Source organism: Dicentrarchus labrax, unplaced genomic scaffold (assembly GCF_905237075.1).
Source record: "Dicentrarchus labrax unplaced genomic scaffold, dlabrax2021, whole genome shotgun sequence".
Taxonomy (NCBI): domain Eukaryota; kingdom Metazoa; phylum Chordata; class Actinopteri; family Moronidae; genus Dicentrarchus; species Dicentrarchus labrax.
Window position 1 is genome coordinate 8,792,116 of NW_026136723.1, and position 25,071 is coordinate 8,817,186.

Sequence of the window (25,071 nt, forward strand, 5' to 3'; positions counted from 1 at the left end):
ACAGCTGAGCCATAAAAAGTGTTCTGTTTGCACTTTTTCTTGTGCTACAGAATGAAATACATTTATTTGACTTTTGGGTTGACATTTATGCAAAGTACTATCTGAGTATAGAGTGGGGGTTTCAACAAAGTTCGGTGAGAGGAGAAAAGAGAATGCAGAAATATTGTATAAGTGGCTCGCCAGCATATCACTTTGTAGCACTTGCTGATCATTCTTCATCTGCAGTTGAGATGTTCTCCGCATCAGAAATTCTCTGACCTTTGTAAAGATATCAAGTGTAACTCCAGCTCCCTTTATATGTGAGAATTGTGAATGTCAATGAAAACGCACCCTCGTTTTCACTGAAATCAGTCAGTGTGGAATATCTTTGTCACTTATAGATGTCAAAGCTAGACTTCCCATAGGGTTTTTTTATTCTGTTACTGAATCCACTTAGATTCAGTTTTTGTAATAACTTAGAAATAACTTAAAGATGGACAGCCTAAGCCAGTGTTTTTCAAAGTAGGGGCCCCAGAAAATTTGAGGGTAGAAAAAGGAAAATTATTAAAATCAAATCAAATTACTAATCCTACTTACGTTCCATATGTATTATGTATGTGTATTATTATAAAATATAAATTATAATAATGTATAACATGTTAAAATCATATTTGCAGTGCCCATCTTTCTGAACATCATTTATCACATAAATTGTCCGTGTTGGCCTGGTGATGGTCTCTTTTAGCAAGTATGCTAAATCTAGCTAGCTAGTGCTAAATCAGCAGCCATGAATTAATGCTACCTGGGGGGCCTTGGAATGGGAAAAGATTAGGGACCCCTGGGCGAACGGCCCGATTGAACAGAGACACATTGCTATAGGCACGGCCGCTACAAAAACACCTTGCATGTTGGGAAAAACAGCTGTGGAGCAGCTGCGTGCACTACCGGGCAATCACATATTATACATGTAAAAGAAATTGATTCAAGCAGATGTCAAGTTCTCGTTGTTGCTCTCTCTCTTTTAAAGACAAGCAACCTACATGAAATTGTCACGACATGAGCTATGAATTCCTCTCACAAACTCTATTCCTCTCACATCCACCTGCTTCAAAACAGGAAGGAAGTGGTAAGGTACTAATTGATTTGATTGGCTGTGTGGAATCAAATCAAGCCACAGGCGGGCTTTAGTACCTTACCACTACCTGGGCAAAGGGTGACATTGACAAACAGTGCAACTACACACCTTGCGCTTAAAAGTTGGGAATATTTTTACTGTTAAGTGTGTCTAACAACTGCTAGAAAAATGTGACGTATGGCACAAGAGAGAAGCGAACGCGTACTATCGGAAAACAATGGTTGTGTTGGCAGTGCATTTCTTGTGACGCATTTCAGTGTATTCGCCCGCTAATGCTTAAAGGTTCCCTGTTGAGTTTTTGACCTCTAGTTTTTCGATGAGCTTTGTTGGTCTTGTGCACACATGAGGACACACATGTCAAAATAAAAATGAGAGAACCTGACAGAATGTTGCCAATTGCAGCTTGCATGTTGCACATTTGGTCAAATGGCTCTCTGGATTTTTCAGATATACTTGACTAGAAAGGCAACATCAGGGCTGACCTCACTCATTTTTATGTGTTCTTTGGTAGGAGAGTGAAGTTAAGTGGTGGTGGGACACACAACAGTGCAAGAAGTGGTCAGTTGTCAATGATGTTCTTTCACGCATGAGAGATGGAAGTTTATATGTTGACAAAAAATCCAGGGTACTGCAGGGGTCGGCACAAGCTGGCCAAGGATGGAGACCTTGTAGTCTATTTGCTCCTCTGTCTGCATTGTGATCCTTTATTTTATATAGTACTTATTTTCTCCCTGTACAAAGCTGTGTGTTGTATCTCCATTTCTGCCAGACGTGTGTGTTGTAGCTGTCCTTGTAATGTCACAACACATCTGCTTGACTGGTCGTGACGGACAGCAGTGCAGGACACCCCTGACAATAGCTGGAACTTGCATTTACTATCCCCTACTGAGCAGTGCCAACATTTAGTTCTAGAAAGTTGTTGTCAAACCCAAAACAGTGGAAACAAAAGCAGAACCCATGAAAAAGGCTCCTCCAGTGGAAATCTCATCTGAGATAGATTTCCAAAGCGGTACTAGAAGCACTGAAAGAATCCCATATTACTGTATTGGAACAAAAGATAATGTGCTGGAAACGTAACGGTTCTGGACTTAGTAATGTAAACAGATATATCGAACATCTCCACTGTGCCAGCTAGCTGTATGGAGTCCTTCCGCAGATTTATACAAACCCAGCATTGGGTTAGTGGGAATCAGTGTAAATTTGACTTGGCTTTCCAATGGGTTCATGTTATTGATGTAAAAGGTCTAAAAGGACAAACCAGCTGAAAAGCAGCTTTCCCAGGACTTTCTCTTCTCTGTTTTTGAATGACTGCACCACACTGTGACAGGAATTTCTTTTACTTTTCGTATCTGCTTACTCTACGGGATGCTTTCTCTAATTAAACTAATCAGATAAAGAAAACTAAATGATAATACTGCAGTCAGAGTCTTTCTTTTATCAGGTTAACATTGATTCTTTGAGTGTATGGAAATCTGTGGCTGTAGTTATGCGGTGCATTTCTCCTGGACTATCCCGGACCCCTCCTGAGAGACTCTCTCTGGACCCCCCTTCTACTTTGCCTTCCAGTCTCATTCCCTAGTGCCATCACCCAGCTGCTCTACAGTTCTCCCTCCCATTTAGATGACTGTGATAACACTGTGAAGATCTGTTTTTGCTGCCTTTAACAGCATACTGCTGCCATGTAGGGGGGATAAGCCGTGGGCGATGCAGGTGGATGCCCCCACAGTGTCCTGGATTACAGACTATCTTGCCCACAGGCCGCATTTGGTACCATTCCAGGGGCCACCTCAAGGCACCGTCCTGTTATCTCTCATTTGTCTTCTCATCTCTGATTTGAGCTAGACATTATCACACCTTTAAGGTGGACTCTGATGGAACCTCAGTTTCAGGATTTAAAATTGATGAGAACCAGGATGACTTTAGGAAAGGTCTGTGTTGATTCATATTAGTCATCCAGGTAGTAAGACGTCAAACAGAGTTTAAAACAATCCACTGGACTGGTAATTAAATGGTTGAGTGGCTTCTTAAAGTCTGCTGTCAGGTGGGATTCCTCTGCATTTGTCTCTGTGGAGGCATCACACCTCCTGTTAAATGAGGACATGTTTGAGGAAGGAGTCACTTTGTAGAGATCAAGTGACTATGAGTTGGCATTTTTTAGAAAATCATCTCAATAGTGATGTAACAGTATCATTGTAAGCAGCAGATTAATTTACATACATGGGGGTTATTTACGAAGGACCGAACTGTCACATTGCATTTGTCCTTATTTACTAAAGGATCGTACAGCAGTTTTGCAGCAGTCAAATGAAAGAAAATCAGCACTGAAGACTGTTTAGGCTCATGCAATATGTATTTTAAGGCATTCTCGTTCAGAGGAAGAAAACATGAAAGGTGGTGTTGGAAATGTATCCAGATAGCCGCTGTACCTTATGTATGTATGTATAACATTGCACCACATTTCAAGCCAGATTCAAAAGATAGGTCTTTAATTTCCGTATAAAGATACAAAGAGAGAGCCTGCCAATATCCAGAGGAAGTGAGTTCACAGTTTAGTGGTGTAAAAACAGAAGGCACTCTCACTGGCTGGCCACTATGCCACATTTCAGAGGAAAATATTAAACATTAAATTAAGTAAATGAACTAAAGGGCACCAATGTGACAATTATTGAAGTCGTTTAGCATCTTTTTGTAATTGTGCGTGTCTCTGTCATCTTTATGTGTCTCTTTGTGGTCTTTTTTATCTTTTAGCTGAATACTGCGACTTTCCAACAATAAATATTAACAGTCTGGGGGCACCCTGGTAGCTCAACTGGTAGAGCTGGCACCCCATGTACCAAGGCTGAGTCCTTGCTGCAGCAAACACGGGTTCAACTCCAACCTGTGGCCCTTTGCCTTGTGTCATCCTCCAATCTTCTCCCCATCCCATCCTATAAAACTGCAGCTGGGATCATTTACATCTATCATCTTAATAGATATGCTTTTTTTCAGCAGGCTTAGTAAATATCTGTGAAAAGTTATGTAGAAAGTTTAAACGCTTAGATTAGATGGATGATTATATACAGCAACTCCTGAACCTGGACTCAAACAGGAAATGTGAACCCTTAGACTTTACAGGAGCTGTCTTGTTTAGAAGAAAGAGAGAGATAATTAATATTTCTGTGAAATATGTTTTAAAAATGTATTCTGTGGTTGAAAGTTTGGCCCCTAAATGGAAAATAACAGCCCCAGTAATCATGCTCATTATCTCCATGAGCTTTCGGTTGCTCATGCAGCTGTATAATATATATATAATAATGATTAAAGCACTAATTATACACATTTCAATAGGTTTTGCTCTGACAATGAATGCTCAGAGTATCTTTGGATTGGAGAGGCCAGGATACTTCAGGCAGAATCTTTATTGTGTCAATTTGAGGCCATTTTTGATGAGTCAGTGGTTTGAGTTTGAGTTAATACTACCTGGAGAGGCTTTATAAATTTCATATGTTTTGCATCAGTAAAGGTTATTCCAGTACATCTGCATGTTTTGAAGTAATAAAAGGCACTCAGACAAACAAATCAGTGATTAAGCATGAAATTATTGATTACTGATAACTGAGATTGTGAAAGGAAAATAATAACGGCATTTACATTGAGGTTCCCATTGCATTGGCCAGTGTCGATAAATGAATCTTATCATTTGGCGTTCAATTTATTCCTCTGGGTTAAGGGTTAACCCTACAGTACATCAACTGCATGCATCAAGTGTGATGTCTGTGCTTCACACATCAAAAACAAAGACTGCATCCACCAAATAGAACCCTCTGATGTCCAAGCAAAGTTAAGTTAAGCTGAGTTAGTTAGTTAAGCCTCAATAATAAAATAAGTTCCAGTTTTGCAATGTTTCCAACAATTCTCCACAATCGAAAAAATGGAAAGAAACTCTTGAAGTATTTGGTTGCCCAAAAAAATACAAATTATCATGTTGGCAGCAGATTGACAAACTGTAGCAATGCTTGTGCTGGTGGTTGCACCACCACTATCAGTTAATGGCACACTGTTATAGGTTAAACTACCCAACAGGATATACAGTATTAAAAAGTATCTCCACCTTGACTAATTACAACAATAAAATGCATAACACTGTAGTTACATGTCATCAGTAAAAAATAATCCCATATATAACAATATAACACTCTGAAAGGAGCCATTCTACAAGTTGAGTTCTTATTCATGGTCGGGCATGTCGCTCAGAATGCAATCATGGTTTTAACTTGGGAAGTAAAACTGATTTCATGGATCAGCTGCTTGTAGATTGTTTTTCCATCAAGACGATTGTTCGAGTAGCTGATAAAAATGAAAAGACATCTGGCCGTCATTAAGATAAAATTTAGTTGAGTTGGTCTAGATTATAATTTAGATATATATTATAACCTTTATTTTAATGGCATTTTATGGATGTTAATGCACTGTTCATTAACAAACTGATTTTTGTTTATCGACAGAAAGATTCCATCACTTACTGACTCCAGCCCTGCCACCATGCTGGGACTTAAAGAGACTAGCTGTTGGTGGATTTCTGATGTCTGAGTCCATCCAAAAGTCCACATGGCGGCCGGTCCCGACTACTTGGGGGGGGTTACATTATTAACAACCTGCAGAGGTCCGATAACACTGTGGCAATAGATTAGACAGGGCAGAACTGGCTGTTCTTCCTGGGAAGGTTCAGGTTATTTAATGCAGCCTGTCTTAATCCCACACACTGTAACTGAAAAGTCTGCCAAAAAAGTCCATCTGTTCCCTGCATATAGGCTTCTTGAATGAATAAAGTTTGGAAACTTTTTCAGAAGTTGTTGAGGTCTTTTGATGTTGCTGTTTTTGAATGGGAGTATAAATTGTTTTCTGTGGGGGGCTTTTTGAGATCAAGATAAAGTAACAATCATTCGAATGTTATTTGTCAAGACATATGGCACATATTTATAAGTCTATTAACCATTGTATGGTTTTAATCAATTTCTCATGAGGACCAGTACAAATTGTAACAAAAATATCTCCTCTTACACACACCTCTGCTCCGTCTCCCACAATCCTCCCTCCCTGTTACTGGCACATATAATTTTCCTAACAGAGATGAGGAAGTTAGTTAACAGCAGAGACCTGACCAACATTTTCAGTATGCAAAGTACTGCATTTTGGCATTTGCATTTTTGCCTTTTCCTAGCCAAACACATCTACTGCAAATCCGTAAGTGAGCCTTTTCAATGGCAGACAGCTAGATCGGAAGTCCACCTACACTCCGAGAGTTCCACCAACCCTTACTTTAAACAGTTTACTACTTTGGGCTTTAAGAAAATATTGATACACTTGAGTACTGCGATATTTTGTTTTGTGATATTGTATCAATTCTCAAATACACTGTATAGTTTTTTGTGTTTAAACCACCAACTTCTAAACAGCACTGTTGTAAACTTAAACTGAGGGCTATGATGTTGCATGTTACAGGGACTGTAATCAATACAAATGCAGATCCCACTGTTCTGGTTGGATAAAAAGTAAAACCTCTTACTTTATGGTGCTGTGATCTTTATAATGACAGTTTTCCTAAAATTAGATACAACAAACGCTATAATTCGCCTTGCTTACAGTATCACAACATATCTCAATATAATGAATTGTAACCCTTATATTGTGATAGAACCAGAACCATCTGGGACGTACTCATTGGAAAGGTTTGGAAAAGGGACATAAGATTGAGCGTTCAGAGTGTTGATTTTCTGTGGGCTCGGTAGTATCAGCAACCCTTTCACATTACATGGATCAATATTTACATAAAAGATAGATCTTAAAAGAACCAATACTGCTCACACATGGCACCGTGTTCCACTGTGGAGGTGCTAATAGGTTGGGAGAGAAGATTGGGATCATTGGGGGCAGGGAGTCTGTCTTTGTTCCATAACAGAACACAAGCCAGAAAGTGAGCTGTGAAAGCCAGAAATGTCAGTACTCACACATATTCTTCTTTGGTCATTGTTGTTGGTCACTGTATTGACCAACAACAATATAGGTTCCCTGCAGATATACAGTGTTATGGTCACTGCGCTGATTGAATTGTAACTGGAGGGTTAGAGTCAGCTTTATACCTGAACAACACTGATCTGCTATTCCTGTGGTTAGGCTTTGGCATGGTTTTAACTTGGGAAGTAAAACTGATTTCATGGATCAGCTGCTTGTACATTGTTTTCCATCAAGACGATTGTTCAAGCAGCTGATAAAAAAAGAAAAGATATCTGGCCGTCATTAAAATAAAATTTTGTTGAGTTGGTCTAGATTATAATTTAGATATATATTATAACCTTTATTTTAATGGCATTTTATGACTATATTATAGACATCTTCTGGACATATTTCTTGGCAAAAAGAGCTTAAAAAGTCATTCACACATATTCTTCTTTGGTCATTGTTGTTGGTCATTGTATTGACCAACAACAATATAGGTTCTCTGCAGATATACAGTGTTATGGTCACTGCGCTGATTGAATTGTAACTGGAGGGTTAGAGTCAGCTTTATACCTGATCTGCTATTCCTGTGGTTAGGCTTTGGGTACGTTTCGGCAACAAAAACTCCTTCGTTAAGGTTATGGAGAAAAACTGTGGTTGTAGTTAGAGGGAATGATTATTGAGTGTTTGTTGAAGATGCAAATCTCAGTCTTCTGTGACAACTCTTTGTACAATCCACCAAGACCTCCACACTCTTAATATGCATTCCACCATAAGGATATCACACGACTTCCTGCTGTGCCATGGTACTGAACATAAACATAGGTTCTTTTAAGTTTGAACAAACATCCAATGCTGTCGATCTCTGGAGAGGACAGCACGCTTTTCATGTTCTTTTTGACAGAAGTGGATTTTTTCCAAATGCAGAAGTGGATCTGGAACAAGATCAGAGACGGACTCAACTCCTCAGCGGATCTGACTGACACTGATAGAGAAATCAGCCAATACACCCTGGTGATGAACTGTAGTGACAGATCTGATATCCCAAGTGATTTTTGATTTTTGAATAGAGATTGTCAGAAATGAAACAAAGAGACTGTGCCATGCAGATGTTTAGAACCGCTTGCACTTGAAAATGGTTCTGTTTCCAAGTTGTGTGCCAACACTCTGCAATCCTTGGGGATTCTTCCACACTGTAAGCTTTTTTGTTGCCAGGTGTAGTCAGTAAACATGTTGCCTTGCCCTCCGATCTCCTTTTGTGACTCATATTTTCACATCTACATAAAGCAGATAATGTATCCCTCTGTTGTAAAACTGCTGTAAAAAAAAAAGAGTCTAATATCAAATACAGGGAACATAGAGAATCATCATCATCATCATGGTAGACTACTTATGTTGACAAAAATGCAAATGGACTGGTTTATTTCATTCGAGGCTGCCCACACCTTCCCTGGTGCTGATGATTAATGGGACAGACATCGCATTTTGGATGGAGATCTTTCTTGACAAAGCACATTAATACTAAAGCCTGTTTTACATTCTCTTCCTGGCTGCATCGAGCTATAAGTGGAAGTGCAGGGAAAACATTTTTCTGTATGCAAAATGACCTCGTCAGAAAATAGAGAAAAAAACACAGGAAGCTGGAAAAAAAATCACCAGCTTCATGAGAACATGTATTCTGTGTTGACAAATGTGCAAATGGACTACCCATTTCATTCCATCAGAGGCATCCCACGTCTTACGCTTTGTTAATGATTAATGGGACAGACATCTCATTTTTGACGGAGAACGTGTTTGACAACACACATCGATAATCAGAGCTGCTTTAAATTCTGTCCACCTTGTTATCAGTGGAAATGCAGGAAAACAACATTTGACTGCATGCAAAATGGTCGGAGAGTAAACATCAAAACCAATTTTCAGTGGAAGCTGAGGCTGCAGCTACCTTTACCTGTCTTTGGTTTTATTTCATCAGGGGCTTTTTCTATCTGAAGATCTGAGCTGGGTAAAGCAATTGGTTTGTACAAACTATGCCCCTCTCCCTCGTATCGTGTGTGTTATATACATTTCTTGGTTTCATCACCATATTCATGTAGCCTATTTTGCTCTTCCTTTTGTGCTTGTCTCAAATATACAGCACAAAGTAAGGCTAAACAATTTAAGGAAAATATTGAACTGCAATTTTGTGGACCAATATTGTGTTTGCAATTTCTTATCATTTAAACTAGAGGCTATATCTGTGTAATATTTTGTTTGCAAGATATGATTGTACCAAGTATTATCACAAACTTGTTTCTACAAAATGCATGTAGTCAGACAGAGAAAATGACTTTCCTAGTTTTCTATAGCAACTAACTGGTTTAGCTCACACTAAAGATATATTATTGGTAGGCTAAACAGTAATGTTCAAATATAATCATGACATTCAGAAGTGGTATTATATTTACTGATAACAGCCTCATAGTTGGCAAGTCAGGTCTAAAAATGTTTTGATATCTGACTGATAAAGATAGCTCTTTACTGCTCTGCACTGGAGCTAAGTGTGACTGACTGACAGGATGAGCTGCTTCATTGCTCTGAACCTTGAAGGTCCAAATTCAGAGCTTCAAGGTAATAAGCTTCAAGTCCAGTGTGCAGGATTTAGGAGCATCTAACGGTGTAGTTGCAGATCGCAACTTCCTCGCTTCTTCGTCCCCTTCCAAGCGAGAAGGAGAAACTACGGTTGTAGCGAAACACGCAAAAAACACAAACGGCTGTATGAAGAGCCAGTGTTTTGTTTGTCCCATCTGGGTTACTGTAGAAACATGGGGAGACAACATGGCAGACTCCAGGGAAGGTGACCCACAGCATTTATAGATATATACAGCTCATTCTAAGGTAACAAAAGCATGACTCCTACATTCAGGTGATTATACACTAATGAAAACATATCTATGAATATAATGTTCCATTTCTGCCAATCCTCCTAAATGTTACAGACTGGACCTTTAAAACAGTATGTGCTTCAGGAATCTGGAAGATTCTGAGAACTCATTTACACTCGCCAGCTGTCGAGCTGTTAGGTATTCTAAATGTGACGTGAGGCGATCATCTAGATATTTTACAAAAAGATTTGCCACTCTGTCTTTTACAAGCAAGGCCCAATTTTCACACATCAAAAATAATACGGAGTGGTGTTTTTTCTTCCACAAGACCATCTTTGGCCAAGTGCAAATGTACAGACAGTAGCATGCAGAGCACAAATGAACCAGGCTTGTTTTAGATACAGAATTAACGTTAATTAGATGCAGTTAACTAAATTTGCATGCAGTTTAAAAAACTGTATTCTATGAAATCATGACTTATATAAAGATGACCGTTCTAGCACAGAGCTTATTTTCATTCACATTTTCCCTATGTAAATGCATTTTTTAAATTATTTATCATACGTGTGTGTGATTTCCCAGACATATAGCATATGGATTCTACCTCAAGAACATTAATTAAACATTTAGTTATGCATCAGCATATAGCCTGGATATACTACCTTCCAAGCGTCACTGGCCCACCAATAGGTCAGTCATTACAAATTTATGCCGTGCACATATAAAGGTTCAAAACTGACAGAATTTCATTTGAAATTCGAGTGGAAATGCCAAAGTTTCCAAAGATACCAAACATGTCAGACTGAATTTCAGGTTTTTGAATATTTGACAGAATGGTGAAGCCATAAAAAAACATTGAGTCTTGGCTTTGAATTCATCACTCAGTGTGAACATAATATAGCTCCAAAGAAAAGGTTGAACAAGTTGATACAGAATATATGATACTGTCAGACAGTGTGGGATGAGATGATGGTTCCTAAATTAAAGCTACTTAAGGGGAAAACTGTATGTTAAGAGGTTTAAAAGTGTAAGTCAGAGCTGGGGGAATTGCTCAGAATAATAGTGTGGAGGTTCATCTCAGACTGCAGTGCTCTGTGCTTGTATTCAGTGACACCAGCCTGAAGTGAATACGACAGTCTCACAGGGAGTTAACACACCAGGGAAACTTTATTGCTCCTGGCAACTACAGGTACATGGATGGGTGTGAAGGACGTGACGAATAATAGTCTGCAGTAATCAGTGGAAATGCAATGAGAGAATGTCAACGTGGGTGGATAATACAATTTTGAAATAATAAAGTTAGAGATATAATAAGCTGCTGAGGCAGGGCAAATGAGTAAAGGTCCATCAAAGTTATGTTAATAACAGTAAACCTGACAGCAACAAGGCCGTAGAAGAAGCAGGGGATGATGTAATGGAAAAATTAGTGATGAATACCTGCTGCTATGTAGCAGTGTAGCATTTATCCCTTCTAACAGCCTATTGACATTACATGTCTAACAACTGCTATAAATTATGATCAAAATAATTCAAAGTGTTTTTGCTAATCTAATGGTAACACCAATGTATAGGCCTCTTTGGGAAGCAATATGGCAGGTCAAAAACATCAAGACAGCAAGACCAGTGTCAGCTACAGGTACTGCTGTTCTGTCCTATAAGCAGTCCCTGTATGCAGTGTAGTCATGGACGTACAGACAACTGTCACGTTTGGCTTTGTTCTGTGGAGTATTGCAGACCATATCCTGTCATTTTCTGTGGGTTAAAAGGCCGCCCAGAAGATGATTTAAATGACCAAAAAGCGTATTGAATTTCATTTCCCACCTCGCCCAGTTAATCCTGTCCGAATGGGGCTTAAGTCTTGTTCCAATTCTCAATAAATTATGACCAAAGCCAACAATGGGTTAGTCTGTCTCTCAATACTTTCTGACTTCCCTTCCATGTCTGTGGCACCCCAACCCAATAAACCCCTAAATCTTTAAAATGGCTCATAAAATATATTATATATATGAGGACTGTGAAGAGAGCCAGTAAGATCGCAATGGACCAAACTCATAACCGCAGCACTTGCTGTCATACCCTGCCCCCCGGTAGGAGATATGCTGCCCCTGCATTCAAAACTACAGGGGCAGGTCCAGCTTCATCCCTTCTGCTGTTAGGCTACACAATAAACATAATCCCCTGTGCCACCTCCGCCTGGAAGAACTGGACTAACACATGTATACACACACACACACGCACAGAATTACTGTAGAAGGCATTGCTTTCTGTTCTTGTCTTTTAGAATTATGTCTCCTGTACAGTACTGTACTGTGATTTTTAGTTTATTTATTAGTGTTTGTCTGTGCGTGTGGCACTGACCTGAGCAAAATGAATTTCCCTTTGGGGACAATAATCAACATCTAATTGAATCTTAATACAAACATTTTTATAAAGGCTCAGACTACTATCAGCTTGTATTAATACACATTTGGTGCTCTAGTGAGTATTCACAGCAGCGAACACAGTTTGCTGTTACCAGTGATACCAATGAAGGTTCTGTTCCATTCAGGTCAAGTCAGGGTGCTGCTATTGTGCATGTTGGCCCCCTGGAAAGCCTCTGCTACACTAAATGGAGCGGAACCTTCAGTGTACTATCAGTGTCATTGGTAACACCGTTGTTTACAATGTCAATATGGCTGCTGTGAAAAAGGCGTAATAATTGGTGTATGGTATATCGACTCAAAGGAAACTAGTGTGCACATGCTCATCAATAATAATGAAGGAACATGTCACCCAGTACAACCTGCTTAACCTGAGCATGTTTGTGCTGTCATTGTGACCACGTTGCCAGGCTAATATTAGCATTTAGCTCAAATTACCATTGTGTGTAATTACAGCCTCACAAAAGCGTTTGCATGGCTGCAGACACAATAGATAGGAAAAAACTGCATCAGGCTTTTCATACAGAGAAGGTACTTGTTAGCAAGATCAATTTTGGTCCTTTTTAGTTGGATTTGTTGATTATTAGAAAAACATTTTAAAGAAATCACTAGTCCTGTCCTTTAATCAGTCCCTGTAGCAGCGTCCAGCTTTAATGTAAATTAAACCAAAAGCAAATTATGTTTTTGATGATAAAGTGTAGTTCGTTCCCTCTGATGACCTTTGTGAGGATGCTGGTCACATACAGAAATCAGGACATGTAAACATCAATAGCTGGAAAAGTACTCCATGCCAGTTTAAAAATGTATAAATAACACATTGCTGTTGGGCAAAAATAAAACCTCTCACCTTCAAAATGCCAGCCGCATTTTAAATTTGACCACTCTGCTTCTCCTATTTTGTCCTCTGCATTTTAAAAACAGGGGTCACATGCTGTTTCCAGCTCTCTGAGAACCATATAAACCCAAAGTTTAAGAATACTAAAATAAAGAGGCTGAAGTTAGATGGGTTTTTTTTATAGTGAACGTGGTTCTTCACAGGTTTAAGAGCACAAAAAGTAATGGTGGTATGTTTTTTTCATTCATTTGACCTTTGGTATAATTAAGCACATCTGACGGCTGACCCGGTATTATGTTTAGATCTGTAAACTGACCTCAGAACCATTTCTCAAAATTATTTAAATCTTGTGAGAAGACCTTGCCTACACCTTTCAACCTCTCCATGAATCCTCTTTATGTGCTTGAGCAAGAAACATATCCATGCCTCCCTTTTTTATCAAAATAAAGCACTGACTGAAAGTCAATATCTGTGAAAATGAAATACTCTACACCAAAGCCAGAGACTAAAGCATGAAGGCTCATAGATGTGATGCCATCAAATGTAAAATCTGGAGCTTTTTCATTTTTACTCTCTGACTGATATTATTAGTTATGGAGCGGAAATTTCACAGAAAATCCCTCTGGATTTCTTCTGTGTTGCCTTTAACATCTCTTCTTATTCATCCCGTCTGGTGCAGTTTCAGATATTGAATGTTGATGATAGCAGAGATTCTAGTTTTCTTATACCTTGCTTTGGCATAATGTTGTTCATATTAAGAAAGTGGGCTGTTTGGCTACTTTATTTTTACATTAAGGGTGTTTAAAGCCCTTTTTGGTGTTTGATTTTTTTGTCATTCAGACATAGGTATCCGTTATGTAAATGTTCCTCATGTACCCTTACTGTTTAGGCTGCGTTTTAACTGTGTGTAAAAAAGTCCAGGTTCATCGTTCATTTGAATGATGTCGCTATGATACAGTTGGTCCACACAGGATGCATGAGCGGTGTGTGACAGCTGCCCTGTACGCCGCTGCTGCAGCTCGCCTGAGGTGACCACAAAGAGAGCATTTCTGCTGCGGTCTTTCTACATTGAATTTGCCCTAGACAAATACAATACAGCAAAAGCCTTGTTAACTTATGAATGGATTTTGTCTACAGAAACTTAGTTAAAAATGAGTTAAAACATTTTTTTTCATGCCTGTGACATATTGTACAGATATAGACACTGAAACTTTAGTGTGTATATGTTGCTGGTAGAATTTCAATATGACTATGAACAGTCAGTTTTATTGTCTATTTTTGCTAGAAACTGCGGACGGCTCGTGGAAAAAACAGGCAAGACCTCGACCCTCAGTCTAAGTGAAGTGTGGCTGCTCTAATCTGTTAACATGGTGGGGCTGGAATAAAAAGCAAGGCGCTCCGGCACACACAGCAGACGCAGGCAGTGTGGACTGGGCCTTAGGGTTGCAACCTTCAAAGTGGAGAAACAAGTGATGCCATGCCTGGAGGGCACAAATCAAGTCTCTGGGTCCTTCCCCATTTTGTGTGTTAAACACTTCATTTCCTGCATTCTGGTGAATTTTTATGCACCAATTTGTGTTCACTGCTTAATGTTACCTCAGGTCGGACAGTCCACCATGGATGACGACACATTTTTGTACTCATTCCCACTGAAAGGAATGACCGACTGGGCGGACTTGAGCTGCTTAACCTGGGCATGTTTGGGCTGTCATTGTGACCACGTTGCCAGGCTAACGTTAGCATTTAACTCAAATTACCGCTGCGTGTAATTACAGACTCACAAAGGCGTTAGCATGGCTGCAGACATAATAGTCTTGTTAGTTTTTTGAACAATAGAGACACAGAGTAAAAACTGCATCAGGCTTTTGATACAGAGACAGTACTTGTTAGCAAGAACAAGATTCTCTTCCACAAACTTAATATTTATTATTATTATTATTATTTAATACTTGTCTCTATGTCTCGTGGAACTCTTGGTTTTATCATTTCTAATGTCATTCAAAGCATGTTAAAAGGAAGAGAAGGATGTGCACGAAAATATGAGAAGAATTGCGTCCCATGTTGATTGAGTAGGGGATAGGGCATTTTACTTTTAACACAGGACGATCCTGTATTATACCAGACGGGTGGCAACCCTACATACTGTTGAAGCTGAGAAGCCTCCAACTAAAGAACACAGGGTCATCCAGGAGAAAAGTTGAACCTAGCTTACCTGCCAAGTATGCAAGGGCACATCCCTGGTAGAGTGCTTTGGAGAACACTGTATTTTCACTGTTTACGGACAGATGAAATTTATTGTGACAAAAAATAAAATAAATACCAGTGTGATTTCTAGAGCTGTAAAATTCTTCCTGAGAGTATAATGATAACCTGCTGCGCAGTGACAAGCCTTCAGTTCACAGATTTGTTGTTCAAATTGGATTTCCTGGCTCGTATTTCATCATCTCACTGGCACCTGAAACTACACGCAGCAGCCCCATGCATTTTTTAAACATACGGCTGTTTTCAGTCCAAATCCCCCGCTTATTAAGGCATGACAGGACCTTTACGGAGACACAGCGCTCACCTGATATTTGGCACCTGGTGCGTGAGAGGGAGCGAAGGCAATGCTGGAAATAGCAGTGAGTTGAAAAGTGATGATATTAAGGAAGAAGAGTGTTCTCTTTTTAATCTATGATGACTGTGGTAGGAACGCTCACCCCACATTCTCACCACTGACTCCTCTAATACATTTTCTCATCAGTTCTCAAAAGCTGCAAAGCATTTTGCTCCATATTCATAAATTCACCCATAATGACAATTTAGAATATAAGGAGGGAGACAGCTGGTCTGATTATTATGCATGCATTTTATTTTTTTAATTTTTGTTGCCCTACAACAGGAGGGAAAACAAGATCACATTATCCTCTTCAACATACAATGGGCTCATTCAGAGTGTTTTGTGATTTATTGGTGGTTTTAGTTTTTAGGTGATAACTGTGATATGTGTTTATCCAGTGTTCTTAATAAGGCGAACAAGCTGTTTCTTTCTGTGCATAGCTTGAGCTGCTGTAGCTTTTACTGTTAATATGACAGCATTCAATTCATACTTGTTCCATTTTAGAAGTGTTAATAGTTCTGACTAATCTACGATAGTCGTTGTGACTTTTCAGTAAAAATGACTCAAACACGATGCTGATGTGTTAAATTGCGTCCCATTTGTGTAACGAGGTGCATGTATGTGTTAAGCGTCAAGGTTACTTCTTAGATTTCACTTCCACCGAGAGGCTTGGTTCAATTCAGCAAGCACAGTCTCTCGGCTCAGCAGAAATACCTTTTTAAAAGCATATAATACATAAGAGTCTTCAAAACTGCAGAATTCTGATTTCTCAAATTGTTCGCAGAGGTAAGCCGGTGGGGGAAAAACAATTTCCACACAACACAAACTGAAAACACTTTACTGTAACTACACCCTGCAAAGTTGATGACTTCTCAGAACTGAAGATTAGGGTGAAATCGCAGCTCAAACACTGCTGCTCTCCACCCCCTCTCTTTCTCGCTCTCCCTCCCCCTCTCTCCCTCCCCTCTGAAGTGTGAACAGACGCTTTGCTGCCTCAGCTTAGCGAACTTTGATCAGCGCAGGGTTGCAAGCCTTCAGTCGGACAAGGTCAGAGGAACGAGATGATGGCCGATGTGTTGTCAAAAGTGGGGGGTTGCCACCTGTTTGAGAATATATTCTGCTCGCTCGCACGTCTACCTGGACTCCTTAATGCCAAGGGGCTTCAAACTGAGTGGAGTCAACAGTAGGCCTATTTATTGAAGTGTCTATTACAAGTGTCCCCAGGTATCCTCGTCAAACTTGCTGCCTTAAACAATAACCAACCTTGGACTGTATGCAAATCCGCAGTCTGCTGTGAGTTAGGGAGCTCCAAACAGTAGACAGGATCACTTATAAGCCTTCCTGTGCACTGGCCTGTGTCAGTGCCGCTGATAAACGGCTGTATAGTTTGTTTTTCTGCTCTGATAGCGAGAATGAAATCACAGGCGAGCTGTGTCACCGCGCCGTCTTTCTCAGTCTTAAACCCAATCCTCTTTGCTTCCCTCCAGGGTGGAATTTGAATGACCTGATCAATTTCTAATCAGGAAAGACCCGGCGCCTTTTCTCTCGTCGTAATGGAGTTTCCCCACAAATCTTCTGCGTTGTTGGCTCACTCAGATATTGTTTAGAGCAAAGGGCAGGTAGCATGTATTCTTTGGTTCATTTTTCAGATATATTTCTCACCCTGTGTAGTGGTGATAGTGCTTTATCTCCAACATGGATCTGCTGTTAGCTAAATATAGAAGTATTTGTGGAATCCTAAACACAGCCGCATATCAGAATGAAACCCGGGCCCTGTTTAAAAGCAGAGGTGGCCTTTTCATGTTGAAAATGAAAACCCCAGGAGGTCTGCCTGCTTTGTCAGTCATGAAAAGCTGGGGTCTGAAAAAAACATTCCCCTGCTCTATTTTATTGTGGGAATTTTGTCACCAGCAGTTTTCTGACTAACAGCTGTATAGTATACTCTAGCTTGAACACAGTTTGTCGGTCCCAACCCTTTTTGTCAGATGTACTCCCACAGCCCTGTCAGATGAAGTCAAGTACATAGCAGCCGTCATGTTCCAAATGTGCTGATTTGAACAGATTTCAAACTGGGTGTTATTTAACACCATTAAGTACATTAAAGTGGATATTGTTACAGACGAACTGTCAGTTTTCAGTCTGGTTCAGCTGGTTTAATTTCATGGTTTCATCCATTACATTTAGCTAGATATTTCAACCATTTAGCCATTACACTATATTTCAACCATTTATCCATTACACTATATTTCAACTATGTATCCATTACATTTAGCTGGCTATTTCAACAATTTATTGAATATTTTTAGTTATATTTTGTTGTCACTTTCAGCTATTTATTTTAAAGTACCCAATACTTTTGGCAATCTATTTAAATGGTTTATCCATTTGAATGTTTTATTCATACTCCTGGTACCTGCATAAGTACCTACCAAGTCAGAAGCATTGGTGTGAGTTATATAACTGACTGCTGTAAAAAGTGTAAAAAAGAAAGAAAGAACAAAATGACTGCAAACTGTTTCCCTAATGGACACTCTGTGAATCTCTTGAACATTTGTGAATGTGACACATGGATCAATGACTCATTTTGGTATTATCCCAGTTTGTCAATGATTGTGCATTTAGACTTTCATTGTATCTCAGTTAACAAAAGCTGCTTCCAGTTATTGACATGTTCTTAACAGTCAGATGGGAGGGCCAGAAAAACTGTAATTATTTTCACAATCAATCGTGACATTTTTTGGTGTTCGATGGTCTTTTTAAGAGCTGAGCGATGTGACGCATCCTGTGTAATTTGGCAGAGCAAACAGAGCCGTAAACAAAACACTGTAAATAACAGTGTGATGTTATAGAGACTCAGACAGTTTCATCTTGGAACTCTTAGTACTGTGAATTTAACAAGAATACACATTTGTGCAGATTTCACACTCCCTTGTGTACTTAAAAAGTTAAACCATATTAGAGGCCCATAGGATGTTTCTTCCCCCATTTTCCCAGTATGTTTGTCACAAAAATGTTCTTTTATTTGCCCTCTAGGTGGATCATTAAAGAATGCATGACACATCAGTCACTGACCTCACAGAGTCAACATGTGAGCGGTCAGTAAAACTGGCTGAATCTGACTAACCAGGAGGCATCAAGCTGACAGAACAGTGGACTTACCTTCCTGTGGTTTAGATGAGTCTGCAAAGAAACCACATTGATGGATTTCATTAAGGACATACATGTTCTGTGTTGTCTGAAAAATAAGAACAGGATATGCTCATTGGACAGAAGTGATATGTTTGAGCCTCCTGCACCATGCAGTCAACAGGGTTGCTTTTTTCTCACACTTTCGGGACTCTAAATTTATCATGATGCTATTTTTGTCCATTGCATTCCCAAAGTTCCCAGCCAACTGAATTTGACGGTGACGACATGTCTCTACCCAAGCAGAGGAAAATCCGGACTTTTGCTCTGCTGTTCTGCGTCATTACATTTACGACGTTCCTGTTCAGTTACACTTTCCGGGACCCCTCACTCTACTTCTTCAAGTACGCTTTTCGTCTGTCGGACAACTTTTTCTCCAAAGGGCTATGCGCCTGTCGCCATTGCATGACGGAGCTGGAGGACGACCCCTGGTTTGCCGAGCGCTTCAATCAGTCCATCCACCCTCTGATGACCAGGGAGAACAGCATCCTCTCCGATGAAACCTTTAAATGGTGGCAGGTAAGATTCAGAGGATGTGTTTCGGAGATTTGCAATGCTATCTATACTAAAGAGGCTTGAAAAAGGTAAAAAAAAACAAAAACATGCACATTCAGCTTCTGAAAGCTGATGAGGTGCTGAAATGAAAGATCATGAATAAAGAACAGAGATCACATTCTGCTGTAACGCTCCCAAGAAGTGTTTGTTTTTGCCACATTGATTGTTTCAAATCCAAGGGATCTTCACCAGGATCAAGTTGTGAAGCAAACTCCCACGCACAATTTGTTCACATTTAACAAGTGAGATGGTGGATATGGAAATTATTGTTTAGTCTCACCATTTTTCCCACATCTACGGATGAAGAAAGACATTTTCCATCATAATGAATGTATGTATATGAATGTATATGTGACACCGTAACCATTCACTCGCTAAAAATCCTGTCCTTGAAATAATGCATGTTTCACACATTATACAAACTATGCCTCTTCTGTTCATGAATATGTGCTTTGACTCTAGTTATTCCCAACTGCATGACCATTCATTTAAATCATTCATGTTCAATAATACTGTACATAAAGCATTCTACTTTTGTTCTTCTTCTCTAACTGCCTCAACAACATCTCTCATGATGCATTTCTCCAGCCCCCAGAGAATTGGCATGAACATGTTGCAATGACACGTTTCGTGCTGTATCTGGCTATACAGATTTTTCTTCTTGTCTAGCATGGACATGACGTGACTTGAAATAGTTCTTTTGCCGAGTGTTATATGAGAAAATCAATACCACTCTTATGTGTGTAGCTTACAGTGCTCCAAATATGGAGATTGATTCAGCAGGCAATTAGCTTAGCTTAGCTTAGCATAAAGACTGGAAGCAGGAAGAAACAGCTAGCCACAGAAAAGCTCACTAATTAACATCTTGTCTTAATTAACATAATAAATGCTGTGTGTTTCGTGGGGTTTTATATTGTCCAGGCAGTGACTTGCTGTTGCTTCGTAATTGTACGCATTCAACAAAGAGATATAAAATATTAATTTGTGAGTTTTAGAGGAGCTGGTAGACCTATTTTTTCCCTTTGATAGAACCAGGCCTACTGTTTACACATGCATCTAGTCTTTATGCTAAGCTTAGCTAAGCTAAGTGTCTGCTGGCTTTAGCTTCATCAGATGAGTGTGGTATGGATCCTCATACAGCATTCTCAGCATTTTGGGTTCTTACTTCCCAAAATGTTTAATTATTCACTTTAACATTCCTCGATTGATAAACTAGCCTGTACAAGGCTGATAGCAATATTGATGTATTGAGCCCTTTAGCTAAGCCTCACTGTTGCTTTAACAAACAAAGGCTGGTTATGTTAACAGAACATACAGAATAGCTCTCCACCAGTTTTACGCATCGAGATCACTTTACTTGTCATGCTTCGTGCTACTCGGCCTGTTACAGTTGGATAAAGTCCTGAGTGGCTCTGGAGGAACTTTGTCAGGTCGGAGGAACTAGCCCTGATGATGTCATCAGGAGCCCATGCCTACAAACTGGGGGTGTGGAGTTTGAAAGAGGTGGGCTTTTACCAGTCCGGGAGGGTCTGACAGAAGATGCTATTGTGTTGCATTATGGGAAGTGTAGGATCCAGTGCATTCGGCGTTCCATATTAGGGACTAAAAGTTATGTTCTGCCTCGGCTGTTTATATTTTGACTATTCTTTTTTTTAATCTGCCAACCCCCCAACTTTATGGGAGAATAATAATACATTTTCTTTTTGAACAATATGTAACGTTGTCTGGTGATGCTGGTATTGCTTAATGAATGACTAACCCTTTCCTTTCCAATTAGAGCTAATGTGAAGTTTCAGCCTTACTAGTTAGTTATTGAAGTAAGAAAAATGTATATCTGGCAAATATCCAGTACTAGTACTTACTTGTAGCCTACAATACTACCTGCCACTGCAGTCAGTGGAGGAATTGTTATCTCTGCCTCCTCCATGATGGATTTTGTCACCTGTATGATTGCTGAGTGTCACTGTTAAATGGCTGCTCGAGGGGAAACTTTTGGATTCGGAGTGACTGACACCAAAACCTGGTATTTACTGTTAGTGTAGCTAAAACCATCAAACTCCATTTGAGCTCCACTAAAAATATCTTAATGGATGTAATGCCACCTACATTTTGCCAGTCATCCGCAGGGAGCATGAAACACACCAAACATAAAAATGAACCCAAGATTATTAGATACAATAGCTGTTTAAGTGTTTTATGGAGGATTTCTTGTTTAAATCCACTTTCTTGTAAATTAGAATTCGCTTGAGATATATTACTAATTACATGCCAGCCTTGATTTAATTCTGTCCAACCAATATATGCTGTACTTTCTGTAATTCCCATTACTAAAGTATAGCTCTCTAAATTATAAAAGCCTATTCACAAAATTTATGTCACACAATTATCATGCCTTTGTCTGGAAGGCATCCAGTGCCTTAGGTATTCCCACATTCACCTCACACCATGTCCAATTAGAGGCAAGAATAGAAAAATTACTGCAAGGTTGCCTCCTGTCACTAGTCGTTTCAGGAAATGCTTCTCACCGGGAGCTTGATGAGGCAAGTGTCACATATCAACGGTAGCCTGGCCAGATGGTTCGGGCTGCGCTGCTGCAAGGCAAGGGCATGACCTTTCAGGTGTACCTGGGCTCTTTGTGCCATGTGAAAGCTTACATCTTACATGACTAAATGTCAGTTCTGTAAAGGAGAGTTTCTAATTAAACAGAAAATATCACTATAAATATATGATGTGCATGTATATACATCAAGGTTTATACTGAAGAAGAGTTTTGGTCTTATGATTAAAATCTATATTTCAATAAATAATAGCTTATTACCCATATTCAATGCCAAATAACATTCAGAAATGTTAAATGGTTTCCCCACGACTGTATTGGCAAGGTGAAAAAGCCTCCTCAATAATACTTAGACCATGACTCACTTAAACTCATGAGTGATTGTTGCAGAACACTGTGTATCTGTTCTGTTTCCAGCTGCTATAGCACAATATATAACAGTATAAAGTGCACACACATTCCTGCATTTATTTGCTGTCTCTCCGAGTTCAAAGCCACCAGAAGAAGGCCAGGCCAAAAGAGCCCCCGCAGACGAAGCTAAGCCGCCCCTGAGGTTATTTCAGAAATGTGCTCGATGTCTGGAGCTCCGCTGCCCTTGTTCAATCACTTCTACTTAAAGTGGCCCTGGAGCCGTGGCTCTCTCTGAGGCCTGTCTCTGCTCTGTCACCAGTGGTTGCAGTCAGAGAGGCAGCCGGCCAATTTCAGCAGAGTGGTGGAGGAGCTGTTCCAAGTCATCCCTGATGAGGTGCTCTACATGGACACCAGCCCAGAGCGCTGCAGGACCTGTTCCGTGGTGGGGAACTCTGGGAACCTGAAGGGCTCCCAGTACGGCGGCCTCATCGACTCCAGTGATTTGATCATAAGGTCAGTTTGCACTTCAATCTGTGGTGTGATTTTTGAGAGTAACACAGTCGCACACTTTTGACATTCATTTCTGTCATTGACAATAGTCTCTTACTGGCTGTTTTGGGTTTTTTTGTTTAAAGGATCATTTTAGTTTCAAAACTTATTTTTGTAGTTTTTGCTACATTTATATCACTTATGATATTGCAACCAAAGTAAATGCTGAGATTTTGGCAATATAGTTATGTTGGTAATACTCCATCACTCAGGGCTTATGATTTGACTTTCTTTAGGTACAAATTAAATTACATTAAAAAGTACATATGCAAATAAGGGTATAGTATTTGGCCCCTAAATTATATAAAATGATGTTCCATTCAGGTTGCGTTTGGGAATTAGACTATTAGAGTATTTCTAAAATCCTTGCTTTGGTCCCGCCTTAATGTTACAGGAAAAATGTGTGTGCACACAAGTACGGCAAGGTAGGTCAAGTTAAACATGGAAGTCAGTATGCAGTAACACTGATGTGTGTCACTGACATCATTTTACCACTCGCCTTCCAAATAAATGTGGTTAACCTGTGCTATTGCCTTAATTATAGTTCAATCATATCACCGAAAAGAATGATAATATAAGACCTTATTGATAACAATCTGTACATGCTTGTTAATTCTATTACAACTAATGATTATTTGCATTGTCAGTCTTCTGTTTATTTATTATGTTATTTGATTAATAATTAGCTCAGTCAGATGTCAGATGTGGTGAAGAATAATCAGCCTGACATATTCAAGGTGTTTGATGTATTCAATCAACAGACCCAATAATATTCTCCTTATACAGTGTGCCAACCACATCCATTTGGTTAGGGAATAATAGCAATTTGGCGCGCAGACTGAGTGGGTCTAAGAAAGTTCGTTTTTTTCTGATCTTTGAGTTAAAGTGAGTGAAGTTTGGGATATTTCGGCATCATGCTTGGATCATGATGGCAAGAATCAGAATCACACCGGTAAAAACGTTCATTTTGCTTGTTGTGTTTTGTACCTGTCTCTCTCACGTGTATTCCTGCTGCGTCCACGCCTGCACTGCACTCAAGAGGTGTGGTTGAAGATGTCACTTCATTTGAGAAAATTATCTTAACAAAGCAGCAGATGAAAACAAAAGAGTTTGAGTATTCAAATGTTTTTCCTTTGCCTTAGGGTGGTAGGAAACAAGAGAGGAGTTTGTCGCTCCCTGTAATCTGTCACAGCAATTGCAGCTCTGCAGAGAATGAATTGGAAAAGATGGAAAACACGACAAGCAGAATTTCTCGGAGGGGGTGTGGGTGTGCTTTCTGCTGCAAAACTGTCGGCTTTATGATAAAATTAAGCTAATTTGGACGTCAAAGGGTAAACAAACATTCTCGCTCAGACTTCAGTTCAGTGTTATGCAGTATCTCCAGGCTGTACAAGTCACAGATTTGGGACTTGGCTGTCTTTGCAGGTTTTGTGAAGGGCTGCAGAGGCAAAATATGCAAATCCCCTAACAGTGGAGTGGTATTCCCCTGAACTGTTCTTAGAATATTATATAAATTTAAAATAATGTTGCAATCTGCAATTGCATTATCTACTAAATGTATTCTATAGGAAATAAAAATTCCATCAATCACTCAGATTGTTTCTGTACAGAAATGACTGTGTTAAGGAGACGGTGGGATGATGTAAATCTTTTTCTCTATTGTGAGTAACAGCAGATAACACTAATATTTAAGCTAAATGTTCTAAACCAATGACATTGATGGGATATCAGCTCAGAAATGATATGGAAACATAGCCCACAGTGAGTGCGAACAGAGACTGAAACCCACTGTCTTTCAAATATCCACAATGCAATTCACTCAGATCCTTTAAATCCTGCTTTATGGACTATTATGAATATTGAGCGGCATTGGCCTATTGGCTAAAGCCTCTTGTTTACTCAGCAGATTGAAGTGGTAAAATAGATCTGAGTCATAAAAAGAGCCTTTGCATCTGCCTTTCTTTGATGGACAGAAATGAGCTCTGTGCCTTATGAATAACTTTTTTTTAAGGATGTGTCGTTTGAAGATCTAATAAGTCATCATATTTATTCAAACCAGAACGGA

The 25,071-nt window shown here is 39.5% G+C and overlaps 1 protein-coding gene across 3 annotated transcripts in view; it reads left to right on the forward strand.

Annotated features, from left to right (window-relative positions):
- Nucleotides 1-25,071, forward strand: part of LOC127357614 (CMP-N-acetylneuraminate-beta-galactosamide-alpha-2,3-sialyltransferase 1-like) — a 59,741-nt gene that overhangs the window by 17,431 nt on the left and 17,239 nt on the right. For 2 of the 3 annotated variants that reach the window (XM_051389923.1, XM_051389922.1), the window contains 2 exons: nt 18,842-19,513; nt 22,777-22,970. In XM_051389923.1, coding sequence (XP_051245883.1) covers nt 19,223-19,513; nt 22,777-22,970 — 485 coding nt within the window. In that variant the 5' untranslated portion in view covers nt 18,842-19,222. Of the gene's footprint in view, nt 1-15,741; nt 15,831-18,841; nt 19,514-22,776; nt 22,971-25,071 lie in introns of those variants that run through there. The other variant, XM_051389924.1, reaches the window with a different exon arrangement.